Source organism: Zalophus californianus, chromosome 13 (genome assembly GCF_009762305.2).
Source record: "Zalophus californianus isolate mZalCal1 chromosome 13, mZalCal1.pri.v2, whole genome shotgun sequence".
In the NCBI taxonomy this organism is placed as follows: domain Eukaryota; kingdom Metazoa; phylum Chordata; class Mammalia; order Carnivora; family Otariidae; genus Zalophus; species Zalophus californianus.
This window is the reverse complement of record NC_045607.1, coordinates 64,634,734-64,656,540: the sequence shown is the minus strand read 5'-3', so window position 1 is coordinate 64,656,540 and position 21,807 is coordinate 64,634,734. Positions and strand designations below refer to the sequence as shown.

At 40.0% G+C, this 21,807-nt stretch overlaps 1 protein-coding gene, 1 non-coding gene and 1 pseudogene across 2 annotated transcripts; 1 reads left to right on the top strand and 2 right to left on the bottom strand.

The window, feature by feature from the left end:
• Positions 1 to 755: 755 nt before the first annotated feature.
• On the bottom strand, positions 756 to 3,799 carry LOC113934104 (annotated as a pseudogene).
• Positions 3,800 to 13,720: 9,921 nt separating this feature from the next.
• On the bottom strand, positions 13,721 to 20,465 carry LOC113934105 (28S ribosomal protein S36, mitochondrial-like). The gene is made up of 3 exons (XM_027614647.2): positions 20,337 to 20,465; positions 20,097 to 20,264; positions 13,721 to 13,846 (listed from the first exon to the last, which is right to left on the bottom strand). Exons 1-3 carry the CDS (start codon positions 20,463 to 20,465, stop codon positions 13,721 to 13,723), a joined length of 423 nt encoding a protein of 140 aa, XP_027470448.2.
• On the top strand, positions 14,704 to 14,806 carry LOC113935173. Its single transcript, XR_003523931.1, has one exon. It is a non-coding gene; the product is annotated as a U6 spliceosomal RNA (small nuclear RNA).
• Positions 20,466 to 21,807: the final 1,342 nt, after the last annotated feature.

The window sequence follows — 21,807 nt, the reverse complement described above, 5'->3', positions numbered from 1 at the left end:
AAATATACTTACGCTTGTTTTTATGTAAAAATAAACTTTAAATTTCTTTTTTTTAATTATGTTCAGTTAGCCAACATATAGTACATCATTAGTTTTGGATGTAGTGTTCAGTGATTCATTAGTTGCATATATTACCCAGTGCTCATCACAACATGTGCCCTCCTTAATACCCATCACTTCTTAATACAGGCTAACCAAGAAAAATAGAGAGAAAACATAAATCACTAATGTGAGACATGAAAGAGGGACCATCACTACTGATCTCATGGACATTAAAAGGATAATAAAGGAATTTTATGAAAACTCTATGGCCATAAGTTTTGTAACTTAGATGAAATAAACCAATTCTTTGAAAGCCATACTCTACCAAAACTTATACAAGGAGAAACAGATAATCTGCATAGGCTTGCATCTACCAAATAAATTGAATCAGTAATTAATAATATTACAAAACAGGAAGCACCAAGTCTAGGTGGTTTCACTGAGTTGTGCCAAATATTTGAGAAAGAAATGATACCAATTCCCTACAATTGCTTTCTGAAACTAGAAGCAGAGGGAATATTTCTTAATCCATTCTTTTTTTTTTAACTAAAACGATGGTTTTTAATGGGAACCAGAGGTATGGTTACAATTACATAGTCCTACACAAAAAACCCGTGGCTGATCAGGAGTTGGAAGGTTACAAAATAATGAGGGTAACACTGAGTACAAGAAGAAAAGCTGTTGCAGAACCTCAGGAGCCAAGCTAATATGACCTAATATGATCGGAGGGAGCTGCGATCTTGTCTGTGCTCACCCCTGGAGTCCATCTTGCCAGGGCCAAAGCTACCTCTGTCCCCACAACCCCGGCCCCCTCGGAAGCCCCCATGGTCCCTGCCTCAGCCTCGGTAGCCACCCCGATCATAGCCTCCTCTGCCACCATGATGATCATCTCCATAGTTACCCCCCATATGAGAGCCTTCTGATCCCCCTCCTGGGCCATCTGGTTTAGGGGCCTTACATTGGTTGCATTCATTCCTCCAAGAGAAGTTTATGTTCTCACATATAGGGTTTGGACACTTCCAGTCACCAGCTTGCTGCTGGCCGCCGCCACCATCTCCTCCACTAGGGAATCCTCCCCGGCCACCACCACCACTGCCACCACCTCCATAGCCTCCACGGCCCACGGGTCCTCCTTGCTCTCGACCTCCATGACCATTGCCACCATCCCGATTGAAGTCTGCTTGCCGAATAGCAAATGAGACCTTGATGGGATTCCCAGAGAATTCTTTACCATCAAACCAGTCAATAGCTGCTTTAGCAGAAGGTGAGTCATCAAACAACACTGTTGCCTCTCCCTTCAGCTTGCCCATTTCCCTGTCTGTGTACAGATTAATCATGGGCTGTCCTGTTTTCTTATTTGTCTTAATAATACCAGTAAGCTTGAAGTAATAAGCCACAGACTCAATTGTAACATTTTCACCCAAGTCTTACACAAAGATGGTGTTGTCTGAATTACCTGTTCAGAGTCATGATGTGATCCTTGGTCCCGAGGGCCACCAAATTTACTGAAGCCACCATGGTCACTTCCGCCCATGCCACCCCTGCCTCCACAGCCACCTCCACGACCTCTGGGTTCATAGCCACCGCTGCTGCAGTTGTAACCACCGCCACCACCCCAGCCGTGGCCCCCACGGTCCTGCTTGCCTCCCCCATAGCCACCGCCACCACCACTCATGGAGGACTGATCTTGGCCATAGTTACATCCACTGCTACTGTTATACTGGTTCTGCTGTCCATAGCCTTGAGGAGGATTATAAGAGCTTTGCTTCTGTCCATAGCCTTGCTGCTGTCCACTATAGCCAGACTGCTGGCCATAGCCCCACTCTGGGGCTGCCTGTAGCTGCTGCTCTGAGAACCACTACCATAACTTCCCTAGGTGCTGCTATGGGCTGGCTGCTGGCCATAGCCAGGTTAAGGGGACTGTTGCCCATAAGATGACTGAGAACTCTGGCTACTGCCATAGCCACCGGTTGAGCCATATCCCTGGGGAGCTGACTGAGTGCCATAGCCTGTGTTCTGGGTCTGTCCATAAGAAGAACCATAGCTGCTCTGGCCATAGCCTGAAGTGTCTGCTGACTGGCTGTAACCACTGTAACTCTGCTGTCCATAGGGCTGATTGCTCTGCTGGGAATAGCCCTGCCCAGTCTGGGTGGGGTAGGCCCCATAGCTTTGGGTTGCTTGTTGGGTAGTCGGTTGAGGCCATGTCCACGAACACGTGCACAGGCCGACAAGCAACGAGATTCCAACACCACAGAGCACCAACGTCTCGAGGACTCTCTTAATCCATTCTATAAGGCGGGTGCCTGGGTGGCTCAGTTGGTTGAGTGACTGCCTTCAGCTCAGGTCATGATCCTGGAGTTGCAGGATCGAGTCCTGCATTGACTCCCTGGTCAGTGGGGAGCCTGCTTCTCCCTCTCCCTGCCACTCCCACTGCTCATACTCTCTCTGTCAAATAAATAAAATCTTTAAAAAAAAATCCATTCCATAAGGCTAGCATTATCCTATTACGAAAACTAAAGAAAGATATTATAAGAAAGGAAAACTACAGACCAATATCACTCAATATAGGTGCAAAAATCCTCAACAAAATATAGGCACATTGAATCCAACAGGGAATTCAAAGAATTATACACCACAACCAAGTGGGATTTATTCCAGGTATGTGAAGCTGATTCAACATTCAAAAATTAATGCAATTCATCACATCAATAGACTAAAGAAGAGAGAAATTATATGATCACATAGATGCTGAAAAATCATTTAATAATCATGATTTTAATCATTCATTGTTAAAAACTCTCAACAAACTAGGAATGGAGGGAAATTCCCCAAGTCAATATAGAACTTTCACAAAAAACATACACATAACATCATATTTAGTGATTGTGAACAAGGCAAGGAGGTATCCTCTCATCACTCCTATTCAACATTGTATTAAAGTCCTAACTGAGGCAATAAGATAAGAAAAGAAATACAGTGAATACATATTGGACAGGAAGAAATAAAACTGTCTTTGTTCACAGATGACATGATTGTTTATGTAGAAAGTGAAAGAATTGACAAAAACATTCCTGGAACTAATACGCAATTATAGCAAGGTTACAAGATATAAGGTCAATATACAAAAGTCAGTTGCTTTTCTATTTACTAACAATGAACAACTGGAATTTGGAATAAAAAAACATGACACCATTTTCATTAGCATCAAGAAAACGAAGCACTTAGGTACAAATCAAATTAAATATGTATATGATTTATTTGAAGGAAAACAAAAAACTGATAAGGAAATCAAAAATCTAAATAAATGGAGAGAAATTCTATGTTCATATTTTGGAATATGAACTCAATGTTGACTAAATATTGTCAAAATGTAAGTTATTCCCAACTTGGTTAAGAAATTCAATATAATCCCAGTAAAAAATCTCAAAAGTTATTTTGTTGGTATTGACAAACTGATTCTAAAGTTTATATAGAGAGGCAAAAGATACAGAATAGTCAACACAATATTGAAGAAGACCAAAGTCAGAGGATTGACACTGTCATTGTGCACTGATCTGGCTACAGGGCTTCTCCATGAGTTTGCATATGGCAGTGGAGGCTGGATGAGAGTTGGGTGGGCAGCATGCAGTTGCACAGCTAAAAGAGCTAGCTGGGTTAGATAATTCTCTGTTGTAGGAACCATCTTATGTATTGTAGGATGTTTAGTAACATCCCTATTACCTCCCCAATTGTGACCACCAAAAATGTCTTCAGACATTGCCAAATATCTCTTGGAAGGTACAAGGATTGAGAACCACATCTCTAGAGAAATGAGTGGTATAGGTGCTTCCAAACTAGAAGGTAGTTTGGGCTTGGGGAAAATTTAATTCCATGAGTGATGTTTGTGTGTAGCTGAAACATCAGGCACATGTATTCTGATTGGAAGGGCTGCCAGGGACTCAATGTTGCACTGCCCATACTGGGCATCTAAAATGAAAATGAAAAAGCAACCTGTGAAATAAGAGAAAATATTTGCAAACCATATATTTGTTAAGGGGCTAAATCCAAAATATATAAAAAATTCATATAGCTCAATAATGAACAAAAACAAAACAATTAAAAAATGGGTGTGAAGTACATGAGTAGACATTTTTCTAAAGATATAGAAACAGCCAACAGGTATATGAAAAGGTGCTCAACATCCCCTATTGTCAGGGAAATGCAAATCAAAACCACAATGAGATATCACATCACACCTGTCAGAATGGCTATTATCAAAAGTATAAGAAATGACAAGCGTTGGTGAGGATGTGGAGTAAAGGAAACTCTTGTGCACTGTTGGTAGGAATATAAACTGTTGCAGCCACTATGGAAAATGGTATGAAGGTTCCTCAAAAATTAAAAAAAAAAAACTACCGTACAATTCAGCAATTTCACTTCTGAGTATTTATCTGAAGAACATAAAAATACTAATTTGAAAACGTATGTGTATCCCTATGTTTGTTGCAGCATTATTTACAATAGCCAAGATATGAAAACAACCTAAATGTCCATCAGTGGATGAATGGATAAAGAAGATGATACACACACACACACACACACACACACACACACACACACACACACAATGGAATACTACTCAGCCATAAAAAAGAATGAAATCTTGCCATTTGCAACAACATGGATTGACTTTGTGGGCATTATGCTAAGTGAAATAACTCAGATAAAGACAAATACCATATGATTTACCTATATGTGGAACATAAAAAGCAAAACTAATGAACACACAAAACAAAGTGAAACCAAACTCATAGACACACACAAAAAACCAGATTGCTAGAGGGAAGGGAGTTGGGAGAGTGGATGAAATGGGTGAAGGGGATCAAGAAGTACAAACTTCCAGCTATGAAATAATTAAGTCATGGGGAGGTAATGTACACCATGGTGACTATAGTCAATATTATTGTAGTGCAAATTTGAAAGTTGCTAAGAAAATAAATCTTAAAAGTTCTGATCACAGAAAATTTTTTTTATGACTTTGTATGGTGCCAGGTGATAATTTCACAATATACACAAGTGACAAATGATTATGTTGTACAACCTAAACTAATATGATGTATGTCAAGTATACTTCAATAAAAAAAAAAAAAACAGAAAAGGATATCATGTTGTTATTTGTAACTAGTGTATTTGAAACCCCAGGAAAGGTTGAGAGAATAACACATTTTCTTGCTGCAGAGCACTCATTCCTAGGAAGTAGGTGGACTCTTTTGCATCTATTGGCCTGACACTGGAAACATGGCCTCTTCTAAGGCAGGGTCCTGTGACAAAGATACTGCTTCATTTCTGTTGGTTGGGCACTTCAGGTCTCATCAGAAGAGATTATAAACTAATGATAAATCTTCCAAAGCATCCAATACTTCAACTTACTATTTCTTGGATTTATGTAAAAGTGATTAAGGAAATCTGTGAAACAAGAGCATAAATCACTAGATGAACATCTGACATTTAGTGAACCATTATTAACAATTAGAGAACACTCAGAGTAGTAGGTAATAGAAGACTTTCAAATTATATGAAACTCAAGTTCTGTGGAGTGAGTAGAAATCTAAATAGACATGAGCTTTTTCTCATTTAAGACATTTCTGACCTAACTATTTTGAAATTATGGATGAGTGAGAATTAGAGAAGAACAAAACAAAACCCCTTCGCTAAGGAGGCCCAAACAGTAAAAAATGGAAAGAGATTGAGAAGTAATGAGAAAAATCAAAGCCTGTGGTTTTTTTCTCTCCATCATTCAGTCTTAATCTGTGCCCTTTTAAAATGTTTACTGAAAGGTTTCCCGTGCCAGAGTTTAACCACTTTCTTTACTATCTGACTCTATAGTACTCTTTTTTAATCTGCTCCTTAACTATAAATTAGTAATTAAACAACAAAGTAATAGAGTAGAAAAAAATTCAGGTCTTAACATACTTGTATTTGTCTTTATTGAAGTTCTGAGTCAGTTTATTTGATAAAATGATTACCGATGCCTACTTTTGTACTCAGATGTAAGAGGCATAAGAAATCACATGTAGGAACTTGATAAACCGGTCTCAAGCAGGACTTCAGAGGAATGAACAACAAGCTTTTCCAAATTAAACAACTGGAACCTTGCCTCCCTTGGCATTAATTCTTTTGATATGAGTAAGACATAGCCCTCACAGCAGGATGGCAAAGCTTTGAAAGCATTATCTCAAAGGACAAAAATAGAGCATGCAGAAATGTAAACTGGAGCTTGGAGAATTCCACAAACTGAAAATAGATGAGAGTGTGATAAACGATGAAAATTTTATTGGAAAGCACTTGAAAAAATGCCTGGTGGAAGAGTCTAAAATTCATTTCTCCTGATATCTTACAGAGATCTTTTTTAAAAAAGAAAGTAATTAGCTCAAGAAATCACTTGTCAGAGAATGATGAAAGGACAGACTCTTCTGTGATGACCTCCAGTAAGGACCAAATCCTCCTTAAGGTTCATCCTCTGATCCTCCCGGGGTAGGGGGTTGGGGTACCTGTCACCCTTCTACCTGTGGGAAGTGACTTATGCCTGACTGCATGATAGACAGGGGAGCCATCTGAAACCTAGATAGATAGTCATAAAAGCCATGTCAGGGACACTCCAATATAAATGTCTGGAGGAGTTGAAATGGAAAAAAAAAAAAAAGCTTTCAGACTGTCTAGAGCCCTGAAAGAGCCTTCTAAATCCTACCTACCAACTGTTTAGATCACTGGTTTCATCCCTAAGGCAACATCAGAAAATTAAGGAGGTGAAAGCCAAACTCAAACCTTGCTGCAACTTTTGGAAAACTCAATCTTTGCTATGAACCCTCGGGTTTCATGGGATGATCCAATCATTGATTTAAGAGTAATAGTAATAAAAACAGAGGAATCAGCTCTACTTGAACATTCAGAATCCAAGGAGTAATGACAAAATGACTTTGGAGCCTTTAGTCCTTGTTTACAGAGCAAACAAGACTAGTATTAATGGCCTTTGGAAAGATGCCCTTTCAAATTTGACACTGAGTGCATCTGATACAAATAGAAAACCTTGAGAAAATGTGAGTCTGTCTTCCTTAGAGATCACCATTTATTATGTAAACACTGAGATCCCCCTTTGTTGTCCTTGCTGGGTCTGTACCTCACAGCTACCCTGGCACACATCCAGCCCAGGCAGGTACCCTCTGACCAGCCCTTCAGATGGATCTGCAGTCACCTCAGAAACCAGTGATGAGCTCACCAGGTCCCTCTGCACTCTGATGCCATTCTCCTCTGTCTCCTCATGTGAGTGTCCTGTGGTAAACAAGACTTTTACTCTACGTGGACACCTGAGACATCCTCACCTGGCTCACCACTGCCTGCTTGTTTGGTATCAAAGGAGCCCTTTGAGCAGCACTGCAGGCTACCACTTACTATGAAAATCAATCTGACATCTAAAATGTGCTACAGTGTCCTTGTGTGTGTTCTGTGTGTTTTGTTTTTTTTTAATTTGAAAAACAAGGATAATGCCAACATGTACCTTAGGAAGTATTAGTAAATTGAGACTTGTTATCTGAAGAATTAGTCATGGCTCTAACAGTGCCAAGACAGTGAAACAGATATGCTGACATGAGTGAAATAATAATGCTGAGTGATTTTCATTCATTATTATTCATTTCATTCATTATTAGGTGGGTTGTATTTAGAGTAATTGCTAAATTATAGAATTATTGTCTTATCAGCTTTATTACACTCTCATACCTCGGTGCCTAGAGCAGAATTCTTAAAATGTGATGAAGGTGCATGTGCTGGAGGAGGAAGAAAGAATTCATTTATTTGTTCAACCAAATGGCTAAATGAACTATGATCAAGAGCTGGGAATCTAAAACACTTCCTTCAATTTATGCTAAGCAAAGTTACTTTAAGCATGAATACCCCAGCTACAGCAATTAAAAAAATATTAAAAGTTACCAAAAGAATGCAGCAAAAAGATTGCATGGCCTGAGTCTTGGATCAGATCCTGGGTGCAGTCCTTATAAGCTGGGAGATCTTGGGCAAGTCATTGAATGTTTCTAAGCTTCGGTGTCCTCTTCTGTAAAATGTCAACCTCACAGGACTGCTCTGAAGAGTAAGTGTGACAACAAATTTGAGAACATTTTGTCAGTGCTATCCAAATGGTCTCATTTTATAATTTATTGCTTTTAGAGCTATGTAAGTTGTGTATTGAGACACTTAAAAATTCTTTACCACATGTGGCAGGGTTCAGAGAGCCCTGATTCACATGATACTGATTCACAAATGTCTGCCACATCTAGCTTTGGGGCATTTCTGGGAGCCTGTGCTGGTGAGCACTGCCCTCCCCACATGCTGCTGCTGCTGGTGGGTTTCATCTGTTCTCCTTCCCATTTCTCCTCAAAACCCCAAGGCCACCCCCACCAGTAGCACAGACCATACCTTGCACTTAAGGTAGAGTCAATATACATTTTTGTAGTTGACCTCTATAATTAAGCACCAAGCATAATTAAGCTTCCATATGAAAAAGTCTTGCAATTTCCAAAGAACTGACCAAAAAAGGTACATTTTAAGATCAATATATTTGGAAATTGAGGACTGCCTGCACAATATTTTTTCATGTGAAGACCTGGCATAATTTTTCTCTAAATTAGATAAAGGATATACCCTGACTAATGTTTAAAGCTATGGGCAGTTGTAAAATCATAAGTTGTTATTCCATTTACATTTGTACTGCCAAAGCTTAATTGAATTAGGAGTGGAAATCCCTCAATCTGATAAAAGTTATCTATAAAACAACCTAGAGATAAACATGGTGAAATATCAAATGTATTCCTTCTAAGTCAAGAAAAAGACAAGGATGTCCACTCACATCACATTCTATTCAATCTTGTACTGGAAGTCCTGACAGTACAGAAAGTCAAGAAAAAGAAATGAAAAATATAAATCAAAAAGGAAGAATTAAAGATGGCTTTATTTGTAGATGGTGATTGTGTACATAAAAAATCAAAGGAATTCACATGATGGAGCTGAAAATGATATATATTTTGATCTAGGTGATGGTTACAGAGGTAGATACTCAAGTAAAAAGTCACTCAGCTGTACCCTTAAGATTTATGAATTTTATTTTATATAAATTGTACCTAAAAATAAGCTATAAGGATTTAAAAATAATTTACATTTATTTATAACCATGTATACTTTAAAAGCATGCCTGCAAATTATTTGACACTCCTCCCTTCAATATATGGAGCTTAATGCCTCGCCGCCATAATGTGGACTGGACATGATGACTCCAGCCTATCAAACCATCAGATCTGCCCTGACTACAACCTTGTGAGAGATCTGGAGCCAGGACCACTTGATTAAGCTGCTCCCACAAAACTGCAAGAGATATTAATGTTTATTGTTGTTTTAAACCAATAAATTTTGGGGTAATTCGTTATACAACAACAGATAATATCTGTCTCCAGGGTTAGTGGTTATATTTGAGTAATATAGTTCACAACTATAAATGATTGAAATGTTTGAGGTTCTTTATATCTTATGTTCTAACCTGGAAAACCAGTGTTGAGTGCTGTGTATAGGCATTATTTAAATTAGAACATATTTAGGTCTGATAGTAAAATATGCAAGTAATACTATGTTATTAAATTTCTAGTTGTCTCTGAATAGACACTTTTCCAAAGAAGACATCCAGATGGCTAACAGACACATGAAAAGATTCTCAACATCACTCATCATCAGGGAAATACAAATCGAAACCATGATGAGATACCACCTCACACCTGTCTGAATGGCTAAAATTAACAACATGAGAAACAACAGGTATTGGTGAAGATGTAGAGAAAGGGGAACACTCTTGCACTGTTCGTGGGAATGCAAACTGGAGCAGCCACTCTGGAAAACAGTATAGAGTTTCCTCAAAAAGTTAAAAATAGAACTACTCTATGATTCAGCATTTGTACTACTAGGTATTTACCCAAAGGATACAAAAATACTGATTCAGGGGCGCGTGGGTGGCTCAGTCGTTAAGTGACTGCCTTCGGCTCAGGTCATGATCCCAGGGTCCTGGGATCGAGCCCCGTGTCGGGCTCCTTGCTCTGCAGGAAGCCTGCTTCTCCTTCTCCCACTCCCCCTGCTTGTGTTCCCTCTCTCGCTGTGTCTCTTTCCTTGTCAAATAAATAAATAAAATCTTTAAAAAAAATACTGACTCAAAGGTGTACATGCACCCTGATGTTTATAGCAGCATTACCAACAATAACTAAACCATGGAGAGACCCCAAATGTCCATTGACTGATGAATGGATAAAGAAGATATGGCACACACACACACACACACACACACACACACACACACACGGTGGAATATTACTCAGCCAACAAAAAGAATGAAATCTTGCCATTTGCAATGATGTGGATGGAGCTAGAATGTATTATGCTAACTGAAGTAAGTCTTTCAGACAAAGACAAATACCATATGATCTCACTCAGTGTGGAATTTAAGAAAGAAAACAGATGAACATATGGGAAGGGGAAAAAGAAAAAAAGAAGAGAAACAAGCCCATAAGTGACTCTTAATGATAGAGAACAAACTGAAGGTTGATGGAAGGAGGTGGATGGGGAATGGGCTAGGCGGGTGATGGGTATTAAGGAGGGCACTTGTTCTGATGAGCACTGGGTGTTGTATGTAAGTGATGAATCACTGAAATCTACTCCAGAGACCAATATTGCACTGTATGTTAACTAATACAATTTATTTATTTTTTAAAAGATTTTATTTATTTATTTATTTATTTATTTATTTATTTATTTGACAGAAAGAGAGAGCACAAGTAGGCAGAGCGGCAGGTAGAGGGAGAGGGAGAAGCAGGCTCCCCGCCAAGCAGAGAGCCCAATGTGGGGCTTTATCCTAGGAGCCTGGGATCTGAGCTGAAGGCAGACACCCAACCAGCTGAGCCACCCAGGCACCCTAACAAAATTTAAATAAAAAAAATTCTAGTTGCCTCGTCCCACTTTTGGACTCCAGATGAATATAAATTCTCTACATATTCAGAGTAGGTTTGTTATAACCATGGTGGGTAACAGAACAAACTAGAGCAAGAATGAGAGAATCATAGTAAAGTTGCTTTCGGGGAATTTTTCCATGGTAGCAAACCTTGGCATAAATATTGAGGACCCCTCTTGTCAAAGTGACAGGGTGAGAAAGAAGTGGAAGGAAACTGCTTCCTCACCAGGAACAGTTTTTAGTCTCTAAGCAATTGCATGTTGATCTCATTATACTAAGTTTGTTCTTATAAATTAGATTTCAAGTCCCTATAAATCATCTTGTTTATACTTTTGAAGCACCAAGAAGTCAGGTTTGTACTTACACAATGATAAATGTCTGGTTAGGACAGTGTCCCCATCACCACAAGTGCCTCCCTAGCCAGCTTCCTGTTCTTATGGGCCCCTCAACCTTCAGCTTTCAGAACTATTTACAGCTTGTTGTTATTGTTACAAGGCATAAATCCTCCTACACACACTGAATGATCACACATAGCAGTGTGTAGCAATCCTTTTAGCTTTCAGTAAACTAAGAAATCTAATTCTCAACAAAATGCCATAGTTTGCAGCCCCAGGACTTCTTCAGATTAGTCCTTTCAGTATTAGTGGAAAGAAAGAAGCACAGATGTTTCCAACTCAGTGTGCCAGTCTTCAATACCTTTTCTGCAGCTTTTCCATTCAGTCCATAATTTCAACGGTAAGTTTGTTAAATGAGCCCTTCAAAATTCAGGATAATGAATAATTTTAAGTGATTTAAACTATAAGTACTAGAAACAAGTAAGCACTTGATAATGGGTATGTAAGAATTTCCCCTCAAAAGATCATTAGTATTTCCCTACAATTACTTGTGGTTTTCTCAGAGCATCAATTTTCTCTGAAAGGCAAGGAAAAGTTAAAGAACAGGAATAAATACCTGAACAAGCATGTCTTGACCACAGGCATGTTCTTGATGCCTTTTACACACACAGTGTGCCCTTTTACGAAAACACACACCTTAGGGGGAAAATGAGCAGGTATGGATGGTAATATGCAGTTCAATGGAAATTACTCTTAAGCTGACAAAATTCAACCATAAAACCATTAATTTCAAGAAATATGAAAGCAGAAATTTTTTATGTCAGGAGAGAATTTTATAAGAATCACAGTGGGAATTAATGCTTAATAATAATAATAATGACAGTGACAGTAATTAAAAAAATCATGAAAATAATATAAAGCACCTCCCTTTGCTGTCCCCCCCCAACAATTTGAAGTACTTTCAGAATTAAGTGGAAGGTGATACCGCTGAAGTAAGATGAAGGAACCCTGGAAAGATTTCTTTGTTAAAGGAGCTTTGGAAAACATAAGATGAAGGTAAATAATAAAGTTTGGATGGATGTAGTACACATTGCTGTGTTAATAAAACTAAGTCACCTATATTCTGCTCTAGTTGGAGTTTTGACAGTCGACATGAAAAGAAATGAGCTGTGGCCAAGGGAAGAGGAGGTGAGGGTCACAGGGAGTGTGGTGCTGAGAACACTCAGCAGAGGTGATGAAAGGCAGATTTGTAGATACAAAAAAAAAAAAAAAAGGAAAACTTAATGGGGAGATAGGAGATGCCAGAGTGAGGGACATTTTTGGTCACTGGAATCTTTGGCTCAGTGGGGCTAAGGCTGGACAGGGGTGGTGGTGGCAAGGGGACAGGTGTCAGAAGCTTTCAGTCTGTGACCTCAGGACAGGCGCCTCTCTCTCATCACCTCCTCAGCCAAGAGCCCATGCGGTTATCTCAGCACACTCTGATCTTGCAGTGGGAGTGTTATGCATTTCATTCTTGCTTTGATCCAAGAGATTAGTGTGCTCTTCACCACGTTCTCCATGAAGAGAGTGGGGACAGACAGGATTTAGAAGAAACCTGGGGGACCTGCCTATAAGCTGCTATGCTTAGAGGCAGAGAGCATTCTAACTTTCCCCCCAAGATAAAGTGACACTGCAGATATCCAGGACATGAACCAGCTCCCAGCCTGTGTCTGCACGAGGACATTCTCTACAGTGGAGGCGGAGCCTGGGGGACAGATCATAGGCCCAGGGCTTTTTAGGGTTTTGTGTGTTACCAGACAGTCTTGGTCATCATGTGATACCTCCTTTCAGACTTTTCATCAGCCAGTGAGTCAACACACACCGAATAACCACAGGGTGCTATTAGTGTTAAGTGTTCAGTCATATTAAAGGGCCTTATAGGGGCACCTGGGTGGCTCAGTTGGTTAAGTGTTCACCTCTTGCTTTCCACTCAGGTTGTGATCTCATGGGTGGTGGGATGGAACACTGAGTCGGGCTCCCAGCTCAGTGGGAAGTTTGTTTGAAGATTCTCTCCTGCAGCCCCTTCCCCTCATGCTCTCTCTCTTTTTCTCCCTCCCTCTCTGAGTGGATGGATAAATCTTTAAAAAAAAAAAAAAAAGGGTCTTATAACATAGGTCACATTTCTTTCTACTTTCTAGGGCTTTGCCCATGTGCACATTGGCCAGAGAATCTTTATTTATACCATTTCAAGAACACCATTATAATAGAAGTTGCCTCTAAAAATGCAGCAGTTAATGTTGTATGGAGCAAAATGAAATGGAAAGAGCAAGCAAGGGTTTTGGCATCAAAACTAGATGCCAAATCTGGTCCAGCTCCAGCTGAGAGATCTTGGGCCAGCTGCCTGATGTCTGAATGTTTTCCCTTCATCTATAAAATTAGGACTGTTGTTGACGATGATGTTGATCCCTAGCTCCTGCTGTTATGAATAACACATAAAGTGTGAAGGGTAATGAGAGTGTCAGCTGTTCTAGCTGTAACTCAGGGTTGGAGTCTTTGGTCCCATGAAAGCCTAGATCTGCTATTTCTGGCCCATAGCAGGGCTTCCCGGAGGTGAGCATGACAAGCTTTTCATGGTGGGTGCAGACAACCTCAGATTCCAAAGAAAGCCATCTCCAGACCTTACTAGTAGCCCTGATGGTTGATAGAGACTTTTGTGCAGATGTTGTGGGGCAGGATCAGGCTTACTGTCTTGCAGGCTTATGCAAAATAAGCTCTACTCTACATTAGTTTTTAGAAATTACAAACTGCTGCAGGGCTCTGAGTCTAGATTCAATAGTTTTGAAATCTTGATAAATAGAATTAAAGGAAAACACACGGTTTAAAGACTATCAGGTATTTTCTTCTTTTATGAAAGGTAAAGTCTGAATTGCAATTTTTCTCTTTGAGAAAAGGTAAAAAATTATCTCACTATTGGTTTAGTTTTCCAAAGATGAAGCCAAGATCCTACACTGGAATGGAGTTCAAGACAATGTAGAACTACATGGCTTTCTACAATAATGCCAAAGTGGTCTTTACTGTGGGTAGAATTGCATTTCTTCCTTCCTTCCTTCATTCCTTATTCATTTAACTAGGGTGCACTGAGCTACTGTGTGCCTACCTCCTCTAGGCCCCCAGTGCTGCCCTCTGGAGCTCATGTCACTCATGCTGGGTACTGTGCAGTCAAGGGGTTTTCTGACAGGGATGGGCCTGGTCTTGGAAGACTTCCCTGAATAAGTGAGTTGAAGCTAAGATCTGCAGGATGAGTCAGACTTTATAGTGAAAAGAAGATGAGTACTCACTTCGGTGGCACAGACTAAAATTGGAACAATACAGAGAAGATTAGCATAGTCCTTAGTATGAGAGTGACATGCAAACTAGTGACATGTTCTACATTTTTGCATGACAACATGAATGTATTTAATACCATACAACTGTATACTTAAAATGGTATATTTTATGTTGTGTCTATTTTACCATAATAAAATAAAGGGTGTTGAGAAGGTCCTGCTGCAGGCAGAGGGGATAGCAGGCAGAAATGTCTAGTGGGAAGGAGCATGGATGAGAGCAAAGTCAGCAGGACTTGTTTGTCAAGATTCAGGGGGTGGTGTGTGGCCCAAGATGGAGCTGGTGTTGCAGGCAGAGGCCACATCAAACCTGGATATTGATGTCCTGAAACCAGTGGGAGATTGTGGAAGGCTTTCATCAGGGCAGTGATGTATCTGTGTTTTAAAAAATCACCCTGGACTGGGGTGGAGAGCAGGTGGAGGAGCCGCAGATGAGGCTGAGCAGTTAGGAAGGTGTCGGAATTCTTCAGGAGGGAGATTAGGTGCCACTTGAACTAGGGCATTAGGCATGGGGACAAATGGATAGATTTGAGATTCAGGGAGCAAATGGCTGAACTTGATGGGTTCCTCAGGGGCAAGGGAAGAGACCCAAGAGAGATTTCCATGTTTCTTGATGGATGGTGGGGTCAGTGACTGGGACAGGAAGCACAGAGAGAAGGAGTTAGTACAGGTGTATCACAATTCTTGTTTAGGACATGCAGAGTTTGTGGATCTTGGGAGGTTTGCAGTTGCCAGTGCAGGGGCTCCCATGCATAGGTGTTGACTCAGAGTTCACAGAGGCCCACACTAATTTCTGGCAGAGTCTCTGATGTTACTACCTGGCTCACAGCACAGTGTTGTTCCCTGAGGCATATCTGTCACATGCCTCACAGTGGACATGGGAAGCATCAGGACCACTCCCAAGAGAAAACAGATGGAACGCCCAGTCTGTGTCATGCAGCCGGTTGGCCTGCTCCATTGGGCAGCTGACAAAAACAATTTCTTCTTCTAATGGCTGGTCTCAAAGAAGAAACATTGGCTTTGTGACAGAATCTTGACTAAACTGTATGTGGTGTGGGTGTTGAGTATACACAGCTGGGATGCCATCTGTGTGTCCTACTCTGGTCTTTAGCTCCAAGGATGAACCATCATGAGTGCTTCTGAAACATCAGCATATAAAACAGAAGCTAGACGATGAATAACTGAAGATTAATGTGATGTCCTGTCACAGGCTTGAGTCCTTAGAACAGCTGCTTTTTCATTTAATTTTGGAAAATAAAAAACATACAGAGTGGAGATCCACCCTAGGCAGAAGTAACATTCTTGAGCTCTCCTTCCTGCCTCTAGCCTCTCCATAATCCTGGGACTGTCCCAGACTCATTCTGAAGTAACACCATTTTTATTCATGCCCCACTGATGAAAGATATGTAAAAGCTTCAACTGAATAATCAAATGTCGAGAAAACAATGTTTTTAAAGGCTCTGGCTTTAGGACATACCATCTAGGCAACTAAGCATGTAATAAATGCCTATGATTAATCACACGTGCCTGAAGAAGTAAATGTTGGCAATTTGAATGGCAACTTTGATGTATACTCACAGACTAAGTTCCCTCATAGTATACAAAAGTGTACAGGCCAAATTCTGGGATAAGGCCAGAAATTGATGTTCTGGAAGTGACTGGTCATAACTGATTTTAAAGTGGATAAGACTATGAGATAACCCCTCAGGTTTGATGGTAAATATGTACTTAAGTCTTGGTTGACAGATGTCAATTAAGATGACCTTTATATGTCCTTGAGAAAATACAATATGATGTAAATAAAGGTTATATATAAACAAATAAAAATTACAAGCATGTCTAAGGAAAGCATTCTACCATGAAAACAGAAGAGTAATGGTACACCTGGAGTATAAGGATAAGGGTCAAAAGGTGAGAATACGAGGGGTTTTGCCTCTGTTCCAATTCCACAGTCACCAAGCACAATTCTCTTATTTAATTTGTCTCTGAATGTTGGCTTTGCTGCAGGTGGAAGAGGTGCCAAAAACCTGGTACAATGATTCTCAATCACCTAATCAAAACATTCCTTATTGTAAATTTCTACCTTGTTAGTCTGATTTATATAAACTGTAAGTTTTATTGGTGCTAATCAGTTCCATAACCTTTAAACTGATCTTGCTCATGAGCCTACAATCTTTGGGGTGGCAGGACATTTTAGACTTGCCAGTTAACAATATTTTGGTTTAAAAAAAACATTTTGAATTTGACCATTTGGTTTATTTAAAGTCCCATTGCAGGGGTGCCTGCGTGGTTCAGTTGGTTAAATGTCTGACTCTTGATCTCAGCTCAAGTCATGATCTCATCAAGCCAGTCTGCCTGAAATTCTCTCTCTCCCTGTTCCTCAGCCCCTCCCCTCCATGTTCTCACATGCTCTGTCTCTCTGTCTCTCTCTAGCTCAAGTAAATACATAAATCTTTAAAAAAAAATCCCATTCCATATGGGAATTTGTCTTAGACAAAAGCTCAGTCTTCACAGTGTGACTATCCTGTTTTACCTCTTCTACAACATACTGTCCCAAAGTATGAAGCTTGTTGTATAATAAAGAATTTGCCTGGCCTTTGTCCCTGGTTTCTGGGAGGTCACGGAAGCTCTGTGTTATGACTCTTCCAGACCTTGTCTTATGTATCTTTTTATGTTTCACCCTGACTTGAATCTTTTATAATAAAACTGTAGTTTTAAATACAGTGATTTCCTGAGTTCTGTGAATTGATCTAGTGAATTAATGAAACAAAGGTGGGGAGGTGGGCATGGGAACCTCCTGGACTTGTAGTCATTTGGCAGAAGTGCAGATGGCCTGGGGATCCCTGAACTTGTGGCTGGCGTCTAAAATGGGGACAGTCCTATTGGGAACTGTGCCTTCTAGTCTGTGGAGTCTGATGCTAACTCCAAGTGTTTGCATCAGACTTGAATTGAATTGCTCTACACAAAGGCTGTACTCATGGCAGAGACATGACTATACTGTCCTGGTGTCCTCTGGATTCTTTCTGAGCCACATCTCTCAGGTAAGCTCAGTGTCTCTCTCTCTCTCTCTCTTTTTTAAAGATTTCATTTATTTATTTGACAAGGAAAGAGACACAGCGAGAGAGGGAACACAAGCAGGGGGAGTGGGAGGGGGAGAAGCAGTCTTCCCGCGGAGCAGGGAGCCTGATGCGGGGCTCAATCCCAGGACCCTGGGATCATGACCTGAGCGGAAGGCAGACACTTAACGACTGAGCCACCCAGGCGTCCCAAGCTCAGTTTCTCTTATCTTCATTTCATTTCATGTCTTTTGTCTCTAGAGGCACATGTGTCTTGGGAGAGACTCATAAATATGTAAGTTGACATTTTTGGTTATTGTTATAGCATTGAAATAGCTTATAACTTTTTAAGTGATTAGAAAGTCAAAATTTCTTAGGAGGTCTGAAAATCATATTTTTAACAACTGGTGTCTGTTGTTATCCAGGATGATGCTGAACCCAAGGGATGCCAATGTCCTTCTCTGAAAAATTAATTCTAAGATCAAACACTGAAGGGGACATAAGGTACTATCTATTGTGAACACAGAAGCTCTGCTGCTTTAAGAAACAAACTTCTTCCAACTTGTTACTAAGAGGAGGCACTCCCACCACTACTCTTCTCGGCCTCCTACACAAAATTCCTTAAGAGCGTGGGGTTTGCTGAGGACTCTTCTGCTCCACCTCTGGGTTATCTATTCTTCTTGGGAGCCAATGTTCCTCTGACAGCAGTTGCCATCCTCCACCTTCAGCACTGGCACAGATTTTTCAACTCTGGCTGCAGGTTAGAATCACCAAGGAAGGTTTCATAAAATGTCCATAGCTGTCTCTACCTTCAGAAAATCTTGCTTACACAGCCTAGGTAATTCTGGGTTCTGCTGAACACAGCCTTAAAAGGCACTGTGCTCTGCAGTTGCCTGCAACCTGCTGGCTTGGTTAACACCGAGGGGAAAAGTCCCTACCCAGCTGCATCTCCTGATGCACTCCGGGGCTAGGAACATTCTGTCTTTGTCTTAGTTTTTACTACTAGAAAGAGAGTTGTCAGTTTGAAGTATTTCGTCTAGTTTTGCAGTTCCAATGAAGCGTCTCCAAATTAATATTAAGAAAACCAACAACTACTTTATTTTTTTTTCAAGGTATGGAAGAAAATTTATTTAGCTTTGTGAGGCTTTACTTTCACAATAATACATACCCTTGGTACTGTAAGACCCTATTAAAGTTTCATAAATTGCCTTAATAAGGTAAATATTTAGGTTGATTTTACGAGACTTTCAGACATTAAGTTTGAGAAAGTTAGTGGTTTCCAGAATTTGCACAGATGATGACAATCAAAACAGTAAAATAAAGAATAAAACTTTCTTAATACGCCTAATAACATAGTAAGTTGCAATTTCTCATCAAACACCTATTTCTGGGTTATATTCATTTTGATCTCTTATTTTCCATTTTAAACTCTGGTATTTTCTTCTGAATATAGGTTACAAATAATCTTTTGTATTAACTCCCAGTTTTAATACCACAAATTCACCTGTTTTAACTTGACTATATTTTTATCACTTAGTGTAGGATACACTTTTTAAACTAGTTATACTCCAGCAACTTTGTGAATGAAAAAAAAAGGGAAGAAAACTAAGAACAAATAATGGAGTTATTCTTTCACTGATGATCATCCAATTTCAGGAAAATCACTTCCCAAAAGCAGCAATTCTAATAAATCTTTCCATGTCTAAAAAGAAACTGAAACAAAAGGGAAATCATGGGAAACCTGTGATAGTTTACTAGATATTGTGTGCTTTTAGTAGCTCAACACTGGTAATACTTGATAATCGAGGGTAAATTAATAGGCTAACATTTAAAAACGTATACTTTAATAAGCATATAAACAATTAGGTAAGCTTGTGGAGAAGCTGACCAAGATACATATACATCTAAATTTTCTAGATTTCTTTTTTTTTTTTTTTTGTCCAGTATTTATTCAAGTGGTTTACTATATAATTTCTCCTATGTCATCTTGGAAGTCCTTTATTGTAAAGACTAGTCTTTTGTCTGATGACAAAGAGCAGCCACACTGTCAGTGATTATTCTGGACCTCCACATTGGATAAATTCAATTTCTTCTTTTTTTTAAAGATTTTATTTATTTATTTGACAGAGAGAGACACAGTGAGAGAGGGAACACAAGCAGGGGGAGTGGGAGAGGGAGAAGCAGACTCCCCACTGAGCAGGGAGCCCGATGAGGGGCTGGATCCCAGGACCCTGGGATCATGACCTGAGCCGAAGGCAGATGCTTAACGACTGAGCCACCCAGGTGCCCCAAATTCAATTTCTTCTTGAGATACAAGTTTCCTTCTGTATCTCTGACGTAATGTTTTTATTATTTCTGCAGTGTCTGATGGACCCTGATGCATCAGCAAATCTGGGGATTTACTTCCCTTAGAACCCTGTGAAATTGAAGAAGAGTGAGACAGTAGTCCTGTGATCTCAAAACTTCTGATACGTTAGGTTTAGGATTGTCGTTTCTGTCAGGGAACCTTATTAATGGAGTATGTGGCTTGTGATCTCAAAACTTCTGATACGTTAGGTTTAGGATTGTCGTTTCTGTCAGAGAACCTTATTAATGGAGTATGTGGCTTGACTACCTGAACAACCCTGCTGGCAGATGCCATCTTGCTGCCCATCATGACCTCAGCACAACTACTTTATTTAATGAGAACTTACACTGTGCTAAAGTTTTACATTTTCTTTTTCTTAGCCTTTTTGTGGTGAAATATGACACACATACAGAAAGAGTTTACAAAACAAAAATATGCATCTGAGAGAATTATCACAAAGCAAACACTCGTATAAGCATTGCCTAAATTAAGAAAGAAATAGAACACTGCTAGCACTCCAGAAACTACCCTGTACCCCCTTCTCACTAACCCCTCATTCCCGATCAAAGGTAGCCTCTACCCTGACATTTAAGGTAATCATTTCCCTGTTCCTTTTGATCATCCATCACCAAATATGCATCTCCAAATTTGGGTTTTGTCTTGCAGCTTGTGAATTTCACACCCAGGGAATCTCACAGTCTGTGTTCTTTTGTGTTCAGCTTCTTTTGCTCAATATCACATTTGAGATGCATCCATATTGTTATATGCAGATGAAATTAATTTATATTCATTGCATGAAAATAAATCCACTTACCCACTCTACTGTTGAATAGCATCTGAGCCAATTCCAGATTATGGTCATTGCAACAATGCTGCTATGAGCATTCTTGCACATATCTCCTGATGCACGTGGAATTGCTGGGCTATGGGCCATGCTCATCCTTCACTTCAGTAGGCAATGCTGAGCTATTTTCCTAAGTGGCTGCACTAATTCACATTCCCACACACTATACTCTCACCAACACCTGGTATTGCCAATCATCCTCTTGCTAGCTGTCCTGGTGAGTGTGTATGGCAGCCCACCATGGTTTTGCTTTGCATTTCCCAATATAGTGAGGTTGAACACCCACCTTCTTCTATGTTCATTGGCCACCTCGGTATCTTCCCCTGAAAAGTGCCTGTTCAGTTCTTTTGCTCATTTTCCCCAAATTCTCTGCTCATCTCATGATTTTCAGGATATTCTGGATGCAAGCCTTCTCTGTTATATTTGACAAAATAGCCACTTCAGTGCAAGACCTGACTCCTCATTCTCCCAAGTAATGTACTGAGACAAACTAAGGCTCCAGTCTTAAAGCGTACCTTGTACATTTTCTCAAGTGGTCCTTCCACAATTCCTATGAGGTAGAATTATCCTGAGGGTGAGGAAACTTGTTCTTACAGAAGTTAGCTAACATGTCTAATAAGTGGCAGAACTGAGATTAGCTTTCAGATCTGCCTGACTCCAAAGCCCATGCACTTAATCCCCAGGCTCTACTAATAATGACTTTATATTTATGTCTTGGTCACAGTCCCAGCAAGCAACACCTGAAAGCCAGGTTTGCAGATTTCTGTTCCTTTGCTAACCACTTTCTGAACCACTATTCCACACAGG

What these genes read in the sequence shown, in the direction of transcription:
- LOC113934105 (XM_027614647.2), bottom strand. Translation starts at nt 20,465, where the DNA reads ATGATGGGCAGCAAGATGGCATCTGCCAGCAGGGTTGTTCAGGTAGTC. An exon ending in CAGAAGTTTTGAGATCACAA is followed by an intron (nt 20,265 to 20,336) that starts GCCACATACTCC and finishes AGAAGTTTTGAG; the next exon opens with ATCACAGGACTACTGTCTCA. An exon ending in AAGAAGAAATTGAATTTGGG is followed by an intron (nt 13,847 to 20,096) that starts GCACCTGGGTGG and finishes TATTCATAACAG; the next exon opens with CAGGAGCTAGGGATCAACAT.